The following is a 16,585-nucleotide window of genomic DNA, read 5'->3' as shown; positions in this document are numbered from 1 at the left end:
GCTCAGCCTGCTTTCTTATAACAAACATCCAGGACCACCAGGCCAGGGTGCCACCACCCACAGTGAGCTGGCCCTCCTACATCACACATCAATCAAGAAATACCTTACAAGCTTGCCCACAGTCCAGCCTGGTGGGAGTTTTTCACCTGAGATTCCCCACTCTCAGAAGACTCAAGCTTGTATCAAACTGAGTCTGGGGGCAGGGAGTCAGCACAATATTATATTATATTATATTATATTATATTATATTATATTATATTATATTATATTATATTATATTAATTATATATTTAGCAAACTGAACAAGAGAACGAGATTGAAGTTCTGTTCCTTAGAGCATCCAACAATTCAAGCACGAGTGACTTGGACCTAACAAAAACCCTCATAGCCGGGCGGTGATGGCGCACGCCTTTAGTCCCAGCACTTGGGAGGCAGAGGCAGGTGGATTTCTGAGTTCGAGGCCAGCTTGGTCTACAGAGTGAGTTCCAGGACAGTCAGGGCTACACAGAGAAACCCTGTCTCAAAAAACAAAACAAAACAAAACAAACAAACAAAAAAAACGAGGACCCTCATTTTTGAAGAAAACCCTAAAGAAGGCCAATTATAATCAATGTTATAAGTGTTACTGTTTTGGAGACGGTCTGTGTGGTCCTCAGAGCTCTGCCTCACTGGGATCAGCAGTGTGTAGCACTGTGCTCGGCTAATGTTGTAAGCCTTGGTAGTATGAGCACCAAGACTGACTGCTTTACTGGTTATGTAAATTTTTATTCTGGTCCAGCCTAATCAAACTAGGTCAAAGTCTTCATTCACTCATTCACTGAGAATCAGATAGAAGGGAGAACAAAACCGTACGCAAGAGGTTCCCAGGACTACAGAGACAGCTCAGTAGTTACGAGCACAAGGGGCTTTTGCGGAGGATCTTGATCATACCATTTGGAAGTCACTGAGCTCCTGTCATATCTGAGAAGCAGCGTGTGCCCTCATTTCACAGGGAGGCTCTCAAGGGACAAGCTTTCCAGAACACACTCAATTACATGTCAAAGCAGGCGCGGGGTTTTGTTGTTTTATTGTTAACTGAACAAAACACTATTAACTGTAATATTGGTTTTCTTACCAGAAAAATGAGGAAATCTAACATTTTAGACACCCCCTTCATTAATTTACAGCTTTAGGACTGATGGTGTAGTTCAGAGCTAAATCAACAACTTGCTTGGCCCCCAGGCCTTGGGTGCAGTACCCAGTGCCGTACAAACACACCAATGACCGCTTGTTACTCACCCAGGCCATACACCTAGGACACTCTCTAAAGCTATCAAGGAAGTGAGTTCAGGCCCAAGAGGTCTTTGTCCTCATTTTCTTACAAAACTGGACATGATAATGCCACAAAAGAGGACAAGGTTAAAATGTGTGTTTACTATCATCCCCAAGAAGTAAAGACATCAATAAAAATCAGAGTTTAAGAAAAGCATGAAATGGGGCTTACAAGAAGGCTCAGTAAAAAAAAAAAAAAAAAAAAAAAAAGACACAATGCCAAGCTTGATAACCTGATCCACATAGTGAAGGAGAACCAGCTCCCACAGGCTGTCCCCTAATCTACACCACATGCTCTCACTGAAGCAAGCACACACGACACCCAACATAAGTATAGATGAGGATGGATGGATGGATAGATGGATGGACAGACAGATGATAGTGAATAAATGAACTTGCAAAGAAAAATAATGCCAAACCAAAACCTAACTGCATTTTCTGTTTTTAAAATGAATTACAATAGTAGGAGATGACTCTTCTGGGAACACACTATATTTTGTGAAACAATCAGCTGCCTCTCTTACTTGTCGGGTGCTGAGTACCTGATCTTCACCACCACCACCACCACGGTAAGAAGTAAGTCAATAAAGGAAGACTCTGAGAAAAGTCTTATCAAAAGTTTAAAATGTATACTGTAACTCATATAGGAAGAAGCTTCAGAGCTGGGCATGGTTATAGATCATGTTTAACACCAGTATGCAGAGGCAGGAGGATCTCTGTGAGTTCGAGGACAATTTGGTTGACTTATTCAGTTCTAGGCTAGCAAAGATTCACTTCTTTTCTTTAGAAGTCACAATATTACAGAAAGAAAAGAAGTCACCCAAAAGAAACACCATAATGGACAGCTGGAATCTAACTAATATTGAAGAATCAATGAACTAGAAAAATCTCAAAAAAATGTTTTTTTCAAAGAAATGACTATATTGATAGCCCAGTCAAAGTATAACACATTATGTGAAACTTTATGAAAGACACTGATAAAGTTTTCTATCAGAATCTCTTGGTTTCCTTTGGATATTTTATGTTAATAGCATGATGAGTGTTATTATGACATTTGCCACAGATATGCTGTGTTCTTACTGCATTCCGCAGACATTCACTCCCCTCCATCTCCTCAGAGCCCCTCTTCCATTTTCACATCTGTGACCCAGTGAGGCTCACAAGGGTTACTATAGGTCCTGGATTGGGTAATGGGTTGTTTACAGAAAGAACTCCTTAGCCACTGGCAACACCACTGAGATGTCTCTCTTCTCCTGGCAACCACTAAATGCCTCTCAGTACTGGAAAGAGGGATACCTCCTGACACATCCCCACACCTGAAGTCTGGCAACAGGTGGTTCTTTGAGCTTCCAGGGGAGATGAAGACGTTCCATTTACAGCTGAGCCGAGCTGTCAGCAGTTGCTTCCTGTCCATTTAACCAAGTACGGCTCTCTACAGTTACTGCTGCCCACTGCACAACAGCTTCTCAGACTGTTAAAATCTTCAATTATGTTCACTACGTATATGACTAAGCCTCAGCTACCTGTTTTTTATTAGTGTGTGTGTGTACGAGTGTGCGTGCTGGTACTTGAGGCCAGATGCACCAGATGCAGCTGGAGTTACAGGTAGTTTAAGCCAATAGTCATGGGCACTGTGAATTACCCTCTGGTCCTGTGGAAGAGCAGTACATGATCTTAACCACCGAGACATCCCTCCAGTGTCCTCAGTTATCTCTTCTGTTAGGTACATATGCATTCATGCGTTGTGTGTTTATGAATCTAATTCACCCAGAATCCTGAAAATACGTTTAATGGTTTATTTAACAAGTAATAATGAAGTGTTATCCAAAATGGAAGTTCTGACTAGAACTCAGAAGAGAGCAACTGAGTGGTCAGGGCTATGATACCAACCAACTGCAGCGTGAAACTGAGATAAAGCATCGGCCAGCTGTCCAGCTGCAAGTAATTTCTTTCCCAATTCAAGATGCTTCTCTACGTCCGCATTTCCTCCACACTCAGCACCTGAAGAGAGAGAGAAACAGGACACGTTAACTTTCCACGACCCAAGATGAACCCCAAAAGTAAAACGTTAAAGATAATCTTTATCTGGCTCAGTCATCTACTGATTTTATAACATATAAAACTCTCCCAAAATATACCTATATTCAATTCAGCCAACCGAAAGAATAAAACCAGTCCACAAAAAAAATGAAAAACAGATTACAGCGTTGATGACGTTATTCTGAATAATGAATTAGTACCACTTTGTTAAAGCTGGCAGATGGTCCAGGGGTTGGGCAAGCCTGAGGACCAGAGTGTGGATCCCAGCAACCACAGAAATGCCAGGAGGGCGTGGCAGAATCGGGATCCTCGGACAAGCTTGCTAGCTAACAAACCAGAGGAAAGGCTCTGGATTCAGTGAGAACCAGTCTCAGTAAATAAAACCAAAGCAGGATGAAGGAGGTAACACCTAACATTAACCTCTGGCTTCCACCGGCACATGAATATACAGACACATGAATACACATACACACATGCCACACATGCATGTGCACCTGCATACGTGTTCATGCACACATATGAACACAGACACATCACACTTCCAAACTGGTTTGCTATGTTCGAACCTCTCACCTAAATGAATGAACAACAGACAGTCCGCTATGACATTCAGGTACTTCCTGCCGGTTATTTGGGATGAGCGAGCCCTGCCCCTTGAATCCCCCATACCAGACATTCCAGTGGGAGACAGACACAATCAACAGTAAGGTATATAGACTATCAGATAAAAGGACTATGGAATAAAACAGATGCTGTGAAGGGTCACCAGGGAGAGGCCACTCATAGACGTCGTGGTCCAAGGCAGCCTTCCCTGAGAAACTGACATGGAGGAAGTAAGAAGGCCATCATGCAGACATGGCAAAGGGGCTTTCCAACAAGAACCAGCTAAGGCAAAGGCCTTACGTCCATGCTGTCCAGAAATGGCAAGGAGATCTGGATACCTACAGAAAAGCCACAAAATAAACAATATGAAGTCAAACAGAAAGCCCTATGTCCTGCTTTGGATTTTATTCTTGCTGAAAACGGAGCCAGACACTTTAAGTAGAAGACTGAATAAGTGGGCCAGTTATCTATAAACGGTCTCTTTACTCGGAATTCCTTCTTCAACGCTTCCCTGACATTAGGAATAAAGTGTTCAGGCAGTTCTCCTTTACTGTGGGGACAACGTTGTATTTGTTAGTAAAGGGAGCTAGAGAGAGCTGCAGAAAGGAGACTTCCTGGTTCTCTGCCCCTCAGCAATCTGGCAGCCTCAGTCCTGAACCAGCAAGGACACGGCACAGGCAAATTCTACCTTCACAACTCACAGCATCGTCCTCACACCCGGGCAGGTAAGGTGAATGGCTCTGTGATCTGCACCTGGACATTGTTTCCAGGCCTCCCAGTCGCCCGTAATGGCAGAAAGGGTGACACAAGGGCTGTGGTAAGGGATGGACTCTGTCTACGCACTCGAGTATGGAGAGAAGATCGTCAAGAGAACGGCTACTTCTAGCTAAGCCATTCTGGGGGTCTCCACAACAACTCTTGAGTAATCACCCCCACCTCAGTCACAAAGCTGGGCTAGCTAAAATCAGCCATCAAAGTGTGAGGACTGCAGAATTCAAACTGCAGCCTCACCAATGTCCCATCAAGTCTCACCAAGTTCTCCTGTGAACACTGCGCCATCAATACATAACTGGATCCTAGCATCTGTAGCGGGAGCATAAGCTTGGATCCGGTTAAAACTGACTCTTGAATCTCATGTCCTTCTCAACCTCTTACCTCAAGCTGCACCCCTTCCTGTCTAAGGAGGCTCTTTCCACTGTTTAAAAGCTATAAAGCATTTTTTCTTCTCTTCTAGTTTTCTACAGCATACAAGCAATCTGATATTACAGATTTATGTGAAGAATCGGAGCATCATCTTTGTGCTTCCTATATGATCCTCACATCATCTGATTTAATGGCAACACAGCTACTTCTGTAAGTTCAATAACAATACTTCTACCTTAACAAGAAAGCCGAGTATGATCCATCTAACTACATCTAACTACAGTGTATGAGATGACACAGATTGGAAATGAAGGAAGACTTTATGTACTGAATCAAGACTCTCACATACTGGCAGGCCCAGGGAACCTTAGCTCAGTGGACTCCGAGAAACAACATTCAAGCACACTCTCTGACTTTTGCCATGGATGGACTCCAAGTATTCTGAGTGCTTCAAAGTGTGATAAAACAAATAGAAAGTACCACAGCCAGGCAATCACCTTTACAAAATCAGTACTCAGACTGACTGATAATCAGTACTTTTGGAACTCAGTACTTCTGAAACATCCAGACGTCTGTAAAGCCAATTCTTACACAGCCTAACACTAAAAAAAGAAAACAATATTAGTAGCATAGCTATTTTTTAAAATTGTTTAAAATGTGTATACACAGAATCAAAAGGTCGCAACAGCTATTTAAACTCAGCTCGAGCTGTATGGACACAATCGAGAAGAAGAAATAAACAAGGTAACTTAGTAAGTGCCGATCTGATGCTAGGTGACAAAATGCCTGAGGAAAGGAATAATTAATACAGTAATCAAATAAGGCTCCCCAGTGGAGGATGTCTGTGTCGGAACAACAATGACAAGGAGTGGAGAGTAACGCTGAGTGACACATGCCAAAACCACATGCAGGCAGCCAAACCAGTGCAACAAGCCTCGTAGAGCCAAGCTCAACTTCAAGGAAACTAGATAAAGCTACGACGGCAGGGAGGGCAGGACAGAGGACACATACAAGACAACTGTGAGGTAGGGCACAGAAGTTAGCTGCTTATGTAAGTGATGAAGGAAGCCCCGAAAATGCGCTTTATGGGACATTGAAGTCTACCTTGTACTTTAACAAATTATTTGGACTGTACTGTGAGAGCCTGACTGGAGTCCGATATGAACAGAGCACTGTGGTGATGTAAGCTAAAGACAGCATGTCAGATCCATGACATATACGGACTTCATTATACTTTCAAAAGATAATGCATCTTGCTGTACTGATCACTTTTTTCCAGCAAAAGTATATTAATATACTATTTACATTTTTAAAATTAACAAAGTAAACTAAGGAATATGTTGTGTTTAAAATTATTACTAGTTATAAATATTTGATGAGATAGCTTACTTGAAAGGCACTTGCCACCAACTGTGGTGACCAAAGTTTGACTCCCACAAGTTGTTCTCTGACCATCAGAGGGCACCATGGCACATGCATAACCATACTCAAACAGATACCACTAAAGATAGAGTTTAACTGTTTAAAAGTCATGAAACATTGTTGAAAGGATAATGGGATTATCATACTATATTATGTTATATTATATCATAATATATTACCAACAGGACATGTTGGCAATATAATTCATCTTTTGTATAGTCCTAAGGATCACACTCAAACCTTATACACACTAGGAAGCTGCACCACTAAACTATCCCCTAGCCTAGTCCTTACCTCTAGATTTTGATCTCTTAAAAGTAATTTCTAATATAAATTGTACCCATAAACATTTATACTTCCTACCTAAAATCAAAAAGATTACACATCATTAATGCAAACGAGTGGTGTGTACATAACTGTGGTCGATTAGACTGGAAAATGACCCAGGGTCAAATCACGGTGAAAGCACTGACTGACTGAAGACTGCTTCTGCCTTAGGTTTCCAAACCAGAACACTGATGCAAACAATCAGGACAAGCCGGGGCCTGTGGATCAGTATCCTGTGTCACCATTTACAGCAATCTCTGCATGAAGATTTCAAACATTTCCCTGTTAGATTCTCTCAGAGACACAACCAAATCAACGTACTCAATTTCTCAAATGAGGAAGTAAAAGTTAAAGTACGAGATAAACCACTAGGAAAATGAAGCCAGGCATAGTGGTACACACTTATAATCCTAGCACCTGATTGGCTGAATCAAGGGGATTGCTGTGAGTTCAAAGCCAGCTTAGGCTATATATTAAGAACCTGTCTCCAAAAATGGGAAAATGATTTCCTGATCCATCCATGAGAATGACCAAGAGGGAAACAAGTAACATAAGAATTAAAACCTACCATGTAACTAGGTACTTCTGTGTGTTTAAATAAAACTACATGTACTAGATACTTCTGTATGTTTAGCTAATTTAATTTCCCCAACTCCGGGATGTAAACATCTTTCACACTTTTATTACTAAAAAAACTGAGGCTTGAATAAGTTGACAGTTCTGGCCACAGATTCACAATGACTGCCAAACAATCTATTTCCAAAGCCCCCCTTGCTTTTCCACACAATGCATGATCCTTCTCATGCAGCAGTATTTCAGCACTGTACGTTAATTCTTAAGTCCACTGAGAGTCAAGAATGCATTTGCAATGTTCTTTGAACTGCTATGCCACTTTATACTACACGCTGCCCCTAAATATCGAGACACTCTTTAAATTTCTTTTGCTTTCTACGACTGAAAGAAGCACTTAGTTTATGACCATACCACTCTGAAGAAATCTCATCTCATCTGAAGGAGACATTTCTCATTTCTCCATCCCTTCAGAGTAAGCCTTTGATCTATATTTATAATTTTGTTCAATCAAATTTCTATTTGGTTATGTAAATTAATACTATCTCTATGCAAATTCTCATGATCCACTTTATAACTATGCAGAGAAAATCATTATTCCTTTTGTATACCTCCCATTTCTATAACAGAACACACAGCCGGCTAAAGGCTGGGAGAGCTGGCGATCTCTTTTACTCTCCAGAGGTTCCCAGCTCCTATCTTACCTTCTTCCAAATCCTTCGTTCATGCTGCATCCAGAACAAGCCTTTTGAAACACCTCCCTTCTAAAACCCTCTGCAGTATTTTCCTATTACTGGGTAATCACGGCAAACCCTCAAAGTTTAAAGGCCAAGAATTTCAGGCCCATGTCCCTGATGCTGGTCCAGGCTCACCGTCACCCATCCTTCCTCCGCTCCACACTTTCTCCTCTTACAGCGAAGCAAACTGGTTGTACTTCACAGCTTTCACATCCCTGTTCCATGGGACAGCCCTTCTCAACTATCCACCTAGAAAGTCCTCTCTCAGCAAGATTCTGTCCTTGGACTAGGGATGGAGCTTAGCTCAGGGGTAAAAGGTGCTAGGTTCTATCTTCAGCACCACAGGGTAAAAAGAAACAAGCAAACAAAACCAGACAGGTCCTACATAAATGCTGCCTCCACTGTGAACCTTTGCACCTGCCTGGCAAGAACAGGAGTCCTTCGAACTCCCACCGTACGATGTATTCCCATACTCACAAATGCACAGTTGCTTTGTAGGATCTATCTCAGCCTACTGCTTTGCACAGGTTAACCTGTCTCTTACAACTCTGATCCACCCTTATCCCAGCATTACTGAAAAGCAAGTCAGAGAGCAGAAACTATTCCCCTTACATCACATAGTTCAGTGTATTATGCAGGGTGAACACTCAATATTTATTAAATTATTAAATGAATATTTGCCTTCCTACTTGAATGTCTTCTAATTAAGTCTACAACACATATAATTACCAAATCCAACTGGATCAAATGATTCATCAGGACACTAATGTCTAAAAAGGGTTCCTCTTAGATTGTTGGCTGTCTTGCAACATCTATACTCTACTCTGAGCCACATTTTTTATTCCATTGGTACATGCTGTGTGCGTACTATTTTCCAAGAGATAAGAAATCAAATATCATGTAATTTCCGAATCAGCACTGACTGAGCAGGTTTCTCCTAGACATCTGTCAATCATGGGGCAACAATGTCAACAGAAGAGTCAGAAAAAAAGAATAACTAATCATGTTATTCACTGAGGATTGTAGCATAAGAAAACAAGGCACACACACGTTATACAGACATATATGTAGGCAAAACATCGATACACATAAAATAACTAAAAATCTTTAGAATAAATAAATACAATGAAAGTTTAATACCAAGAGAACCAAAATACAACTCAGTAGCTTCAGGGACAAATAATGAGTGTTGGAGACTAGGCAGATGCAAAGGGCTGGAGGGAGGGAGCCACGGAGGGAAGAAGTGACAGCAAAGGAGAGAAACAACTTGCTCTGAATGTCCTCAAAATTCATTTGGGAGACTTAGCCTATGGTGCTGGTACAGCAGCATCTGAGAGGCAACTGCATTCATTTGCGAGACTTAGCCTATGGTGCTGGTACAGCAGCATCTGAGAGGTAACTGCATTCATTTGTGAGACTTAGCCTATGGTGCTGGTACAGCAGCATCTGAGAGGCAACTGCATTCATTTGTGAGACTTAGCCTATGGTGCTGTTACAGCAGCATCTGAGAGGTAACTGCATTCACTTGGGAGACTTAGCCTATGGTGCTGGTACAGCAGCATCTGAGAGGTAACTGCATTCACTTGGGAGACTTAGCCTATGGTGCTGGTACAGCAGCATCTGAGAGGTAACTGCATCATCATCAGTCTGTGCCTCCAGACATGTATTAGAGCCTTATAAAACAGCTGCGGAACAAGCTGGTTCTTTCTGCCCTTACACCTTTTGCCATGTGAAAAAACAGCATTCAGCCATGTTTTAGTGTGAGGATATAAGAAAGCCCTTTTCACATGTCTACAACCCAACAGAAGCCAAGCTAAGACAGGATGCTGAGTTTGAAGCCTGCCTGGGAAACACTGAAAGTTCATAACCAGCCTGAACAACTTTTATTTTTAAAGACCAAACCAAGTTTAGTGACCTAGGACTTCTCAAAATCCAAACTACTAATCAGACTGGGCAGCCATGTGGGCAGAGATGGAGATGGAGGAATGTGTTGTGGAAAGAAGAGAAAAAGGCCTATGACGTTCTCCTCCTCAACAAAGACGCCATCTTAGAATGACTTAAGTGGAGGCTGGCCTACAGGCTGGCTCTGTGAGGAAAGGCACTTTGCCACCAAGCCTGGTGGACTTGAACTTGATCCTTGGAGCCCATATGACAGGATGGAACAGGAGAACCAGTTCCTGGAAGTTTTCATCTGGCCTCCACACTGTGCTAGCTCACAGCCCAACTCTGCCACGCCCCCAACCTCTCCTACTCAGTTGTTGTTGTGTTGTTAAGAATGAACAAAGCCAGTGGGTGGTGACTTACAACTTTAATGACTTTCATCTCAGCACTCGGGAGGCAGAGAGGCAGCCTGGTCTACAGAGCTCCAGGACAGCCAAGGCAACACAATGAAATCCCATCCAAAAAAAAAAAAAAAAGACTAAGATGAGGGCGTAAGAGAAGGGGATTTAAACTGGACTTGGATATTTAAGGGAAAGGTTTTAAAGTAACTGTCTTTCAAGAACAGACACACTGAAGAACTATATAGTACGAGCAACACTGAGGGTGCAGCTGAAACTGAGACTCTGCTTTCAGAATGAGACTAACAATATAGGCGTTTTCTCCGTCTGTGTTTATCCCTTAGGTACATACAGCAAACCTGAATCTAATGGACTGGGGGTCTGCCAGGTAAGGAAAGCCAAAAACTACAAGAGCAGAGAAGCATAGAGCACATTTGTCATGACGGGGCTGCCATGACGGCCCTTGACGGCCCTCGACGCTTGAAGGCAATGGATAGAAGCTAAGGAGGCTGCTTCACCGCCTGTCTTCCGTTCCCTCCTGTCAGTTCTAAGACAACACATTTCCTCTGTATACCTCACCACAGCACCACACAGCTTAACCTTCACTGACATGTGAGTCTTTTTTATATTCCAAAACTCCAAGCGACTAGCCCATCGTATTTATCAATGTTGAGAGCTACTTTCTAAAGATACATAAAGCAAATAAATTTAAAGTTGAAAAATAAAGGATTGAGTATGAAGGGCAGGTGTCTGGGTTCCAGGGAATTTCTATGTAAGCAAAATTATATTGTTCATTAGTAAATAAAAAGAAAGCAGATGTGGTGGGCAAGCCTGCAATGCCAACAGCCAGAAGGCAGAGGGGAGAGGAGCACGGCAAGTCTGAGCCCAGTCTGATATACATATCAAATTCCAGAGTCCGTGCAGACGAGCCTGGGCTGAAGAGTGAGACCTTGTCTCAAAACAACACACACACACAGACACACACACACAGAGACACACGCACAGACACACACACACAGACACACACACAGACACACACACACAGAGACACACACACAGACACACACACACAGACACACACACACAGAGACACACACAGACACACACACAGACACACGCACACAGAGACACACACACAGAGACACACACACAGACACACGCACACACAGACACACGCACACACACACAGACACACGCACACAGAGACACACACACACAGACACACGCACACAGACACACACACACAGAGACACACGCACAGACACACACACAGAGACACACACAGACACACGCACACAGAGACACACACACACAGACACACGCACAGAGACACACACACAGACACACGCACAGAGACACACACACACAGAGACACACACACAGACACACGCACACACAGACACACGCACAGACACACGCACAACCCCCAATCGATTAGTTAAACGGAGATCGTAACAGTAGAAGCTGAACTTAGCCGCCATTAACTTCACATGAGAAATAAAACATCCTTGCTCCAGAGCATCTCATCCTAGAACCAGCCTGTCCCACAGGACTGAGGCAACCCAAGTCCCAGCCATTCTCTCAACAGACACTAGCTGGTGAGACAAACTAAACGGATGACCCTGCTGCTAATCTACCTCATAATCTACCTTGCTCAATAGTCAAAATAGTTTTAGGAAGTTATCCAGCCATCTGATTACATAAACAAAAAAAATAAAGAAAGAAAAGAAAAAGAAAAAGAAAAAAATAATAATAAAGTTTTCTCTTCATATTTGACTACTACCAAAGAAATCACACAAAAGGTAAAATGTACTGTTAGTTTATCTGTTTAAATAAAATGCATCAGCCAGGCGGTGGTGGCGCACACCTTGAATCCCAGCACTTGGGAGGCAGAGGCAGGTGGATTTCTGAGCTAGAGGCCAGCCTGGTCTACAGAGTGAGTTCTAGGACAGCCAGGGCTATACAGTGAGCCCCTGGGGGCGGGAAGTAGGGGTGGGGTTAGTTATATCTGGGTTCATTAACCTTAGTTTTGAGGAGTCATGCATGTCAGGTGGTGCCACACTACACTTAAGGCTGGAGAGAGAAAACAAGAGAGATCTATGTGAGAACAGGAAATGTGATATACATCAAGACAAAATGGAAACTATGACAACAAAGTGGTTTTTAGTCTGTATTCACACTCAAGTCGCTAACCAAGCCAATAGCAATCCATGTAAGAACCTTATTTGTAATGTGAGAATGCTAAAGATTTCTTTTTATGTTTGAATTTTACGTGTGTCTCTGGGTAGTGTGAGAGAGTGTATGTACCCCAGCATCTCAGCTCCCTGGAGTTGGCTTTGATTGTGATTCTGGCGGCTGAGCTCACACCCTCTCCAAGGGCAGCAGCCTCTTACACAGGGAGCCATCTCTCCCACTCCAGCTTTCCCTCACAGCCTCCGAGGAAGGGAGCTGGAAGGCTCAGTGATGTGCGCCCCTCTTCTGGAGTACAACACAGAAGCCTAGGCTACAGGGGTACTTTTAAGTCAGACCAGTCAGGCATACCGATACATTTTCTACAGTATGAAACTGTGCCTCACATCTCCCGCCCTCATGTAACTCTCCCTCACCTGACCTGCAAGACTCCTCAAGGCCGAGGCTAACGACCCAGACATAACTAAGCTACCTCAGAAAACCTAAGCTAATAATTTGCTACTTTATATCTTGATGACCCCATGATCAAGTCTAGGGCCTAATGAATAGCATACCCCAATCCAATTCCTACATGGAATTCATTACACCGGTGATTCTCAGAATGTGGTCATCTGGGATCCTTTTAGAAATGCAAATTTCACTTTCCATCAAGACCTACTAAATCCGAAGTTCTGTAAGTGTGCCTAGAACTCTTAAAAGAGCTCTATGTGAGACTCTGATGTACAATTAAGCTGGAGAGCCACCGTTTGGGGAAGAAAAGCATGTTCTGGGATCTGGGGGTTTTTGTTTTGTTTGGGGGGGGGGGTGTTTGGTTTTGGGTTGTTTGGTTTTAGTTTTCTGTTCACTTGGTTTTAGACAAAGTATCATACCTTAGCTCAGACTGGCCTAGAACTCATGGTATAACTCAGGCTGGTCTCTAATGACAATCCTCCTACCTTAGCATCTTGAGTGCGGACATCACAGGGATGAGCCAGCACACTTGGGAAGAACCACTGTACCAACCTGCCAGGAAATCACCTCCCTGTCACTTTCTATTGGTAACTTAAAATGCTGATTTTGCTCAGCTGCCCGACTTTAGAATGCTTGAAATAGGTGCTATCAACAATGTCCTGTTCCCACTTCATACAGAGGTAGATTTTATTTTAAAGATTTTATTTACTCTGTGTGCGCACAGAGCTGGAGTTGGAATTACAGCTAACTCCCAGTAGCCTGATCTAGTACTGGGAATGCAGCTCCAGTCTTCTGCAGGACGAGCGAGGACACTAACCACGTCTCTAGCCCCACAGTTCCGAGATGTGTACAACAGAGACTATCACATATCTCTGTGGAACAAGAGATGGCTAACAGAGATGCTCTTTTCTTCTCCGTCACCTGCCATTTTGCACAGGTGATACACTTGGAAAAGGGAACCCTGGCTTTCCCCTGAGAGGTGCCATTAGTGCCACTAGTATCTTCCAGACAGGAAAACTCAGAGTCTCTTTATAGAAATACCACAGTAGAACACTGAAATGCTAAAAGCCTTAATCTACAAAGAACGGAAACTCGAATAACGTGCTTGATCTGCAAGCTACTGGAAAGCAAAAGGCAAACAAAAATAAGCACTTCTATATCTGGAAAATGAATTAAACTGGCACTAAACATAGCACAGATAACTTTCTCTTAAGTATCCAAAATAAGTGGTTAATGATAACTGGGCATGATCAATGCAGATGGAAAGAATTAGAAAATGAAAGAAAATTAGAACATATGACCCATATTAAAGTGGTCCAGGCCTTCAAATTCCAATCTCCTCATTTTTGAGGCTGACTCCAACCTCAAATTATTGGTCTCGATATTGTCACAGTACAAACTCTGACATGGGGTTCAAAGAACGTATGGTGATCAGGAAGCCAAAACCAACAAAAGTCATACCTTTAACGGAGATGTAAAAACCTAAGCGTATGACAAAAAAAAAAGAAAGAGAGAGAGAGAGAAAGAAAGAAAGAAACCCACACACACTTTTATGAAGGCTTCATCATAAACTATTCCCAATTTCCTCGATGCCTCCAAATGGAATATTCAATTGTTTACTCTTTCCTTGACAACTACTCTGGACTTACAGGAATGAGTACAACAGGACAGTACTACAGCACAGTAGCCAAGTTGGGAAGTGTTGTTCAATGGGCACTTGGGGCTTCAATGGTTAACTCCTCCCCGCTCTGACACCCAAGATAAGGACAGGCCTCTTATTTTTTGCTATTCTGTTGGGAGTAACCAACATTCCAGTCTGGAGGCCAGGGTGAAACCTAAGCGCTCCCTTTTTTTTTTTTTTTTTTTTAAGGAGACCTTTTCTGCGATGACTAGAAAAAGTAGCACCATGGGGGGTTGGGGGGAGGGAAAGTTGAAGGACGCCTTGCTGGGAACTGTAAAGTCACAGACAGCCCAGCAAGTTAGGCACTGGGAGCTCCAAGCCCAGGGGGACTTCTCCAGGCACCAGCCTAAGTTGCGCGCCCGACGCGGGGTCGTGAGGGGATGGTACTGGCTTCAAGAACGGCCCTCGCCGGCCACTCCTGAACCGGGACCCGTCCCGTGCGTGCCGCTGTTATCGCCTCCTCCCGGCACCCGCGATCCAGCGTCCTCCGGACGCCGGACTCCCGGCTGCGCTGGCCCAGGCCGCCGTCCCGGCCTCGCGGCCCGCCAGTCCCTCCTCTCAGCACACGGAACCGGAACCGGGCTGGGACCCAGCCTCGCGCCCCGGAGCGCCGCTCCCGGCTGGGACTAGGTCCCGAAGCCCGCCCCGGGAACAGGGCGGGACTCACCTTCGTACTGCAGGTCCACCAGGACCAGTAGGAACGGGAACACCGCGCCCAGCCGGCTGCCCACCGAGCCGGGGGCCACCATGTCCAAGGACGCCTGAGCCGAAGAGCAGGAAGGTGCGTGGCCCAGCAGCCCGCGCGGCCAACAGCCCGCAGCGAAGCGCCCGCCGTCCGCTCAGTCGGTCCGCGATCGGGCCTCGGCCGCGGCTGGCGCCCGGAGGCGGAAAACAGCGGTGGGCGGGGCCCGCGGACACCACGCCCGGGCGCCGCCGTGGTCCAATCGGCTTCCTCCTGGCCACAGGGCGGCCCAGCTCGCCTGGGTCGTGGTTGGCTCTGATTGGCCGTGGAGGCTGACGCCCCGCCCCGCCTCTGATAGGGTAACGTGGAAGCACTAGACGAGGCTGCGTCCGCTGGTCGTGGAGCTGTCAGCGGGCTCCAAACCGCCGCCGAGCGCCGGGGAGGAAGAGGCTGGGGAGGCCGGGCTGCGGCCGCCGAGTCCGCATGCGCGGCCCCGGAGCCTTTCTGGGCCGGCCTCGCGGGCTGGGTTGGCAGGGGTGGCGGGTTCCTGGAGCGAGCCCAGGTTCCCTCGGGTAGTGTTGGGGTTTGAGGCGCCGCCGCCTGGGCTGGCAAGGCCAGAGAATCTCAGGAAGTCTCCAGGGACGTCCGAGACGTCTGGACTGGACTTCTTGAATGAAATGGCGAAGAAACCCAAATAGCCACTCCGTGGATGAAAAAGGAAAAAGTTTGTTCCAAACTGCCAAAGCTGTCTCTCGGGAAGACCGAGAGAAGCGCCGCGCGGGCTGGGGTGGCAATGGGGATTTATCTCCTGGGTTATATGGGACTTTGACTAGATAATGGAACACCACAGTCGTTAGTTAATGGAAGAGCCACCCATCCCTTTTCCCAGAGATAGGAGAATGACTCCTCTTAGCAAGTACGAACTATCCTCAGGCCCCCTAGGGAATGCTGGCTTTTGTCTAGGGGGAAAGGAATTTCTTGCGGGACCTGACACTGTTGAGGTCCTCTAGTGAGTCAGAGATGCAAGAGCCATTTTACCAAGTCTCACAGTTGGTCTGGGGGGATCTCTTAACATCCGCAGACCTGTCATCCTGTGATAGTCTCTCCAAAGAAACTTTCAGAATCACTTTTTTTTTTCTTTCTTTCTTTT

The 16,585-nt window shown here is 44.8% G+C and overlaps 1 protein-coding gene across 1 annotated transcript in view; it reads right to left on the bottom strand.

The window, feature by feature from the left end:
* Dnajc3 (DnaJ heat shock protein family (Hsp40) member C3) overlaps window positions 1-15,548 on the bottom strand; it is a 32,210-nt gene extending 16,662 nt beyond the window's left edge. Inside the window, exons 1-2 of the mRNA XM_028771363.1 lie at window positions 15,421-15,548; window positions 3,202-3,312 (exon numbers count right to left, since the gene is read on the bottom strand). Coding sequence (XP_028627196.1) covers window positions 3,202-3,312; window positions 15,421-15,502 — 193 coding nt within the window. The 5' untranslated portion in view covers window positions 15,503-15,548. The remainder of the gene's footprint in view (window positions 1-3,201; window positions 3,313-15,420) is intronic.
* Window positions 15,549-16,585: the final 1,037 nt, after the last annotated feature.

Source organism: Grammomys surdaster, unplaced genomic scaffold (assembly GCF_004785775.1).
Source record: "Grammomys surdaster isolate TR1022 unplaced genomic scaffold, NIH_TR_1.0 65, whole genome shotgun sequence".
NCBI classification, from domain to species: domain Eukaryota; kingdom Metazoa; phylum Chordata; class Mammalia; order Rodentia; family Muridae; genus Grammomys; species Grammomys surdaster.
This window is presented reverse-complemented; position numbering and strand designations above follow the sequence as displayed.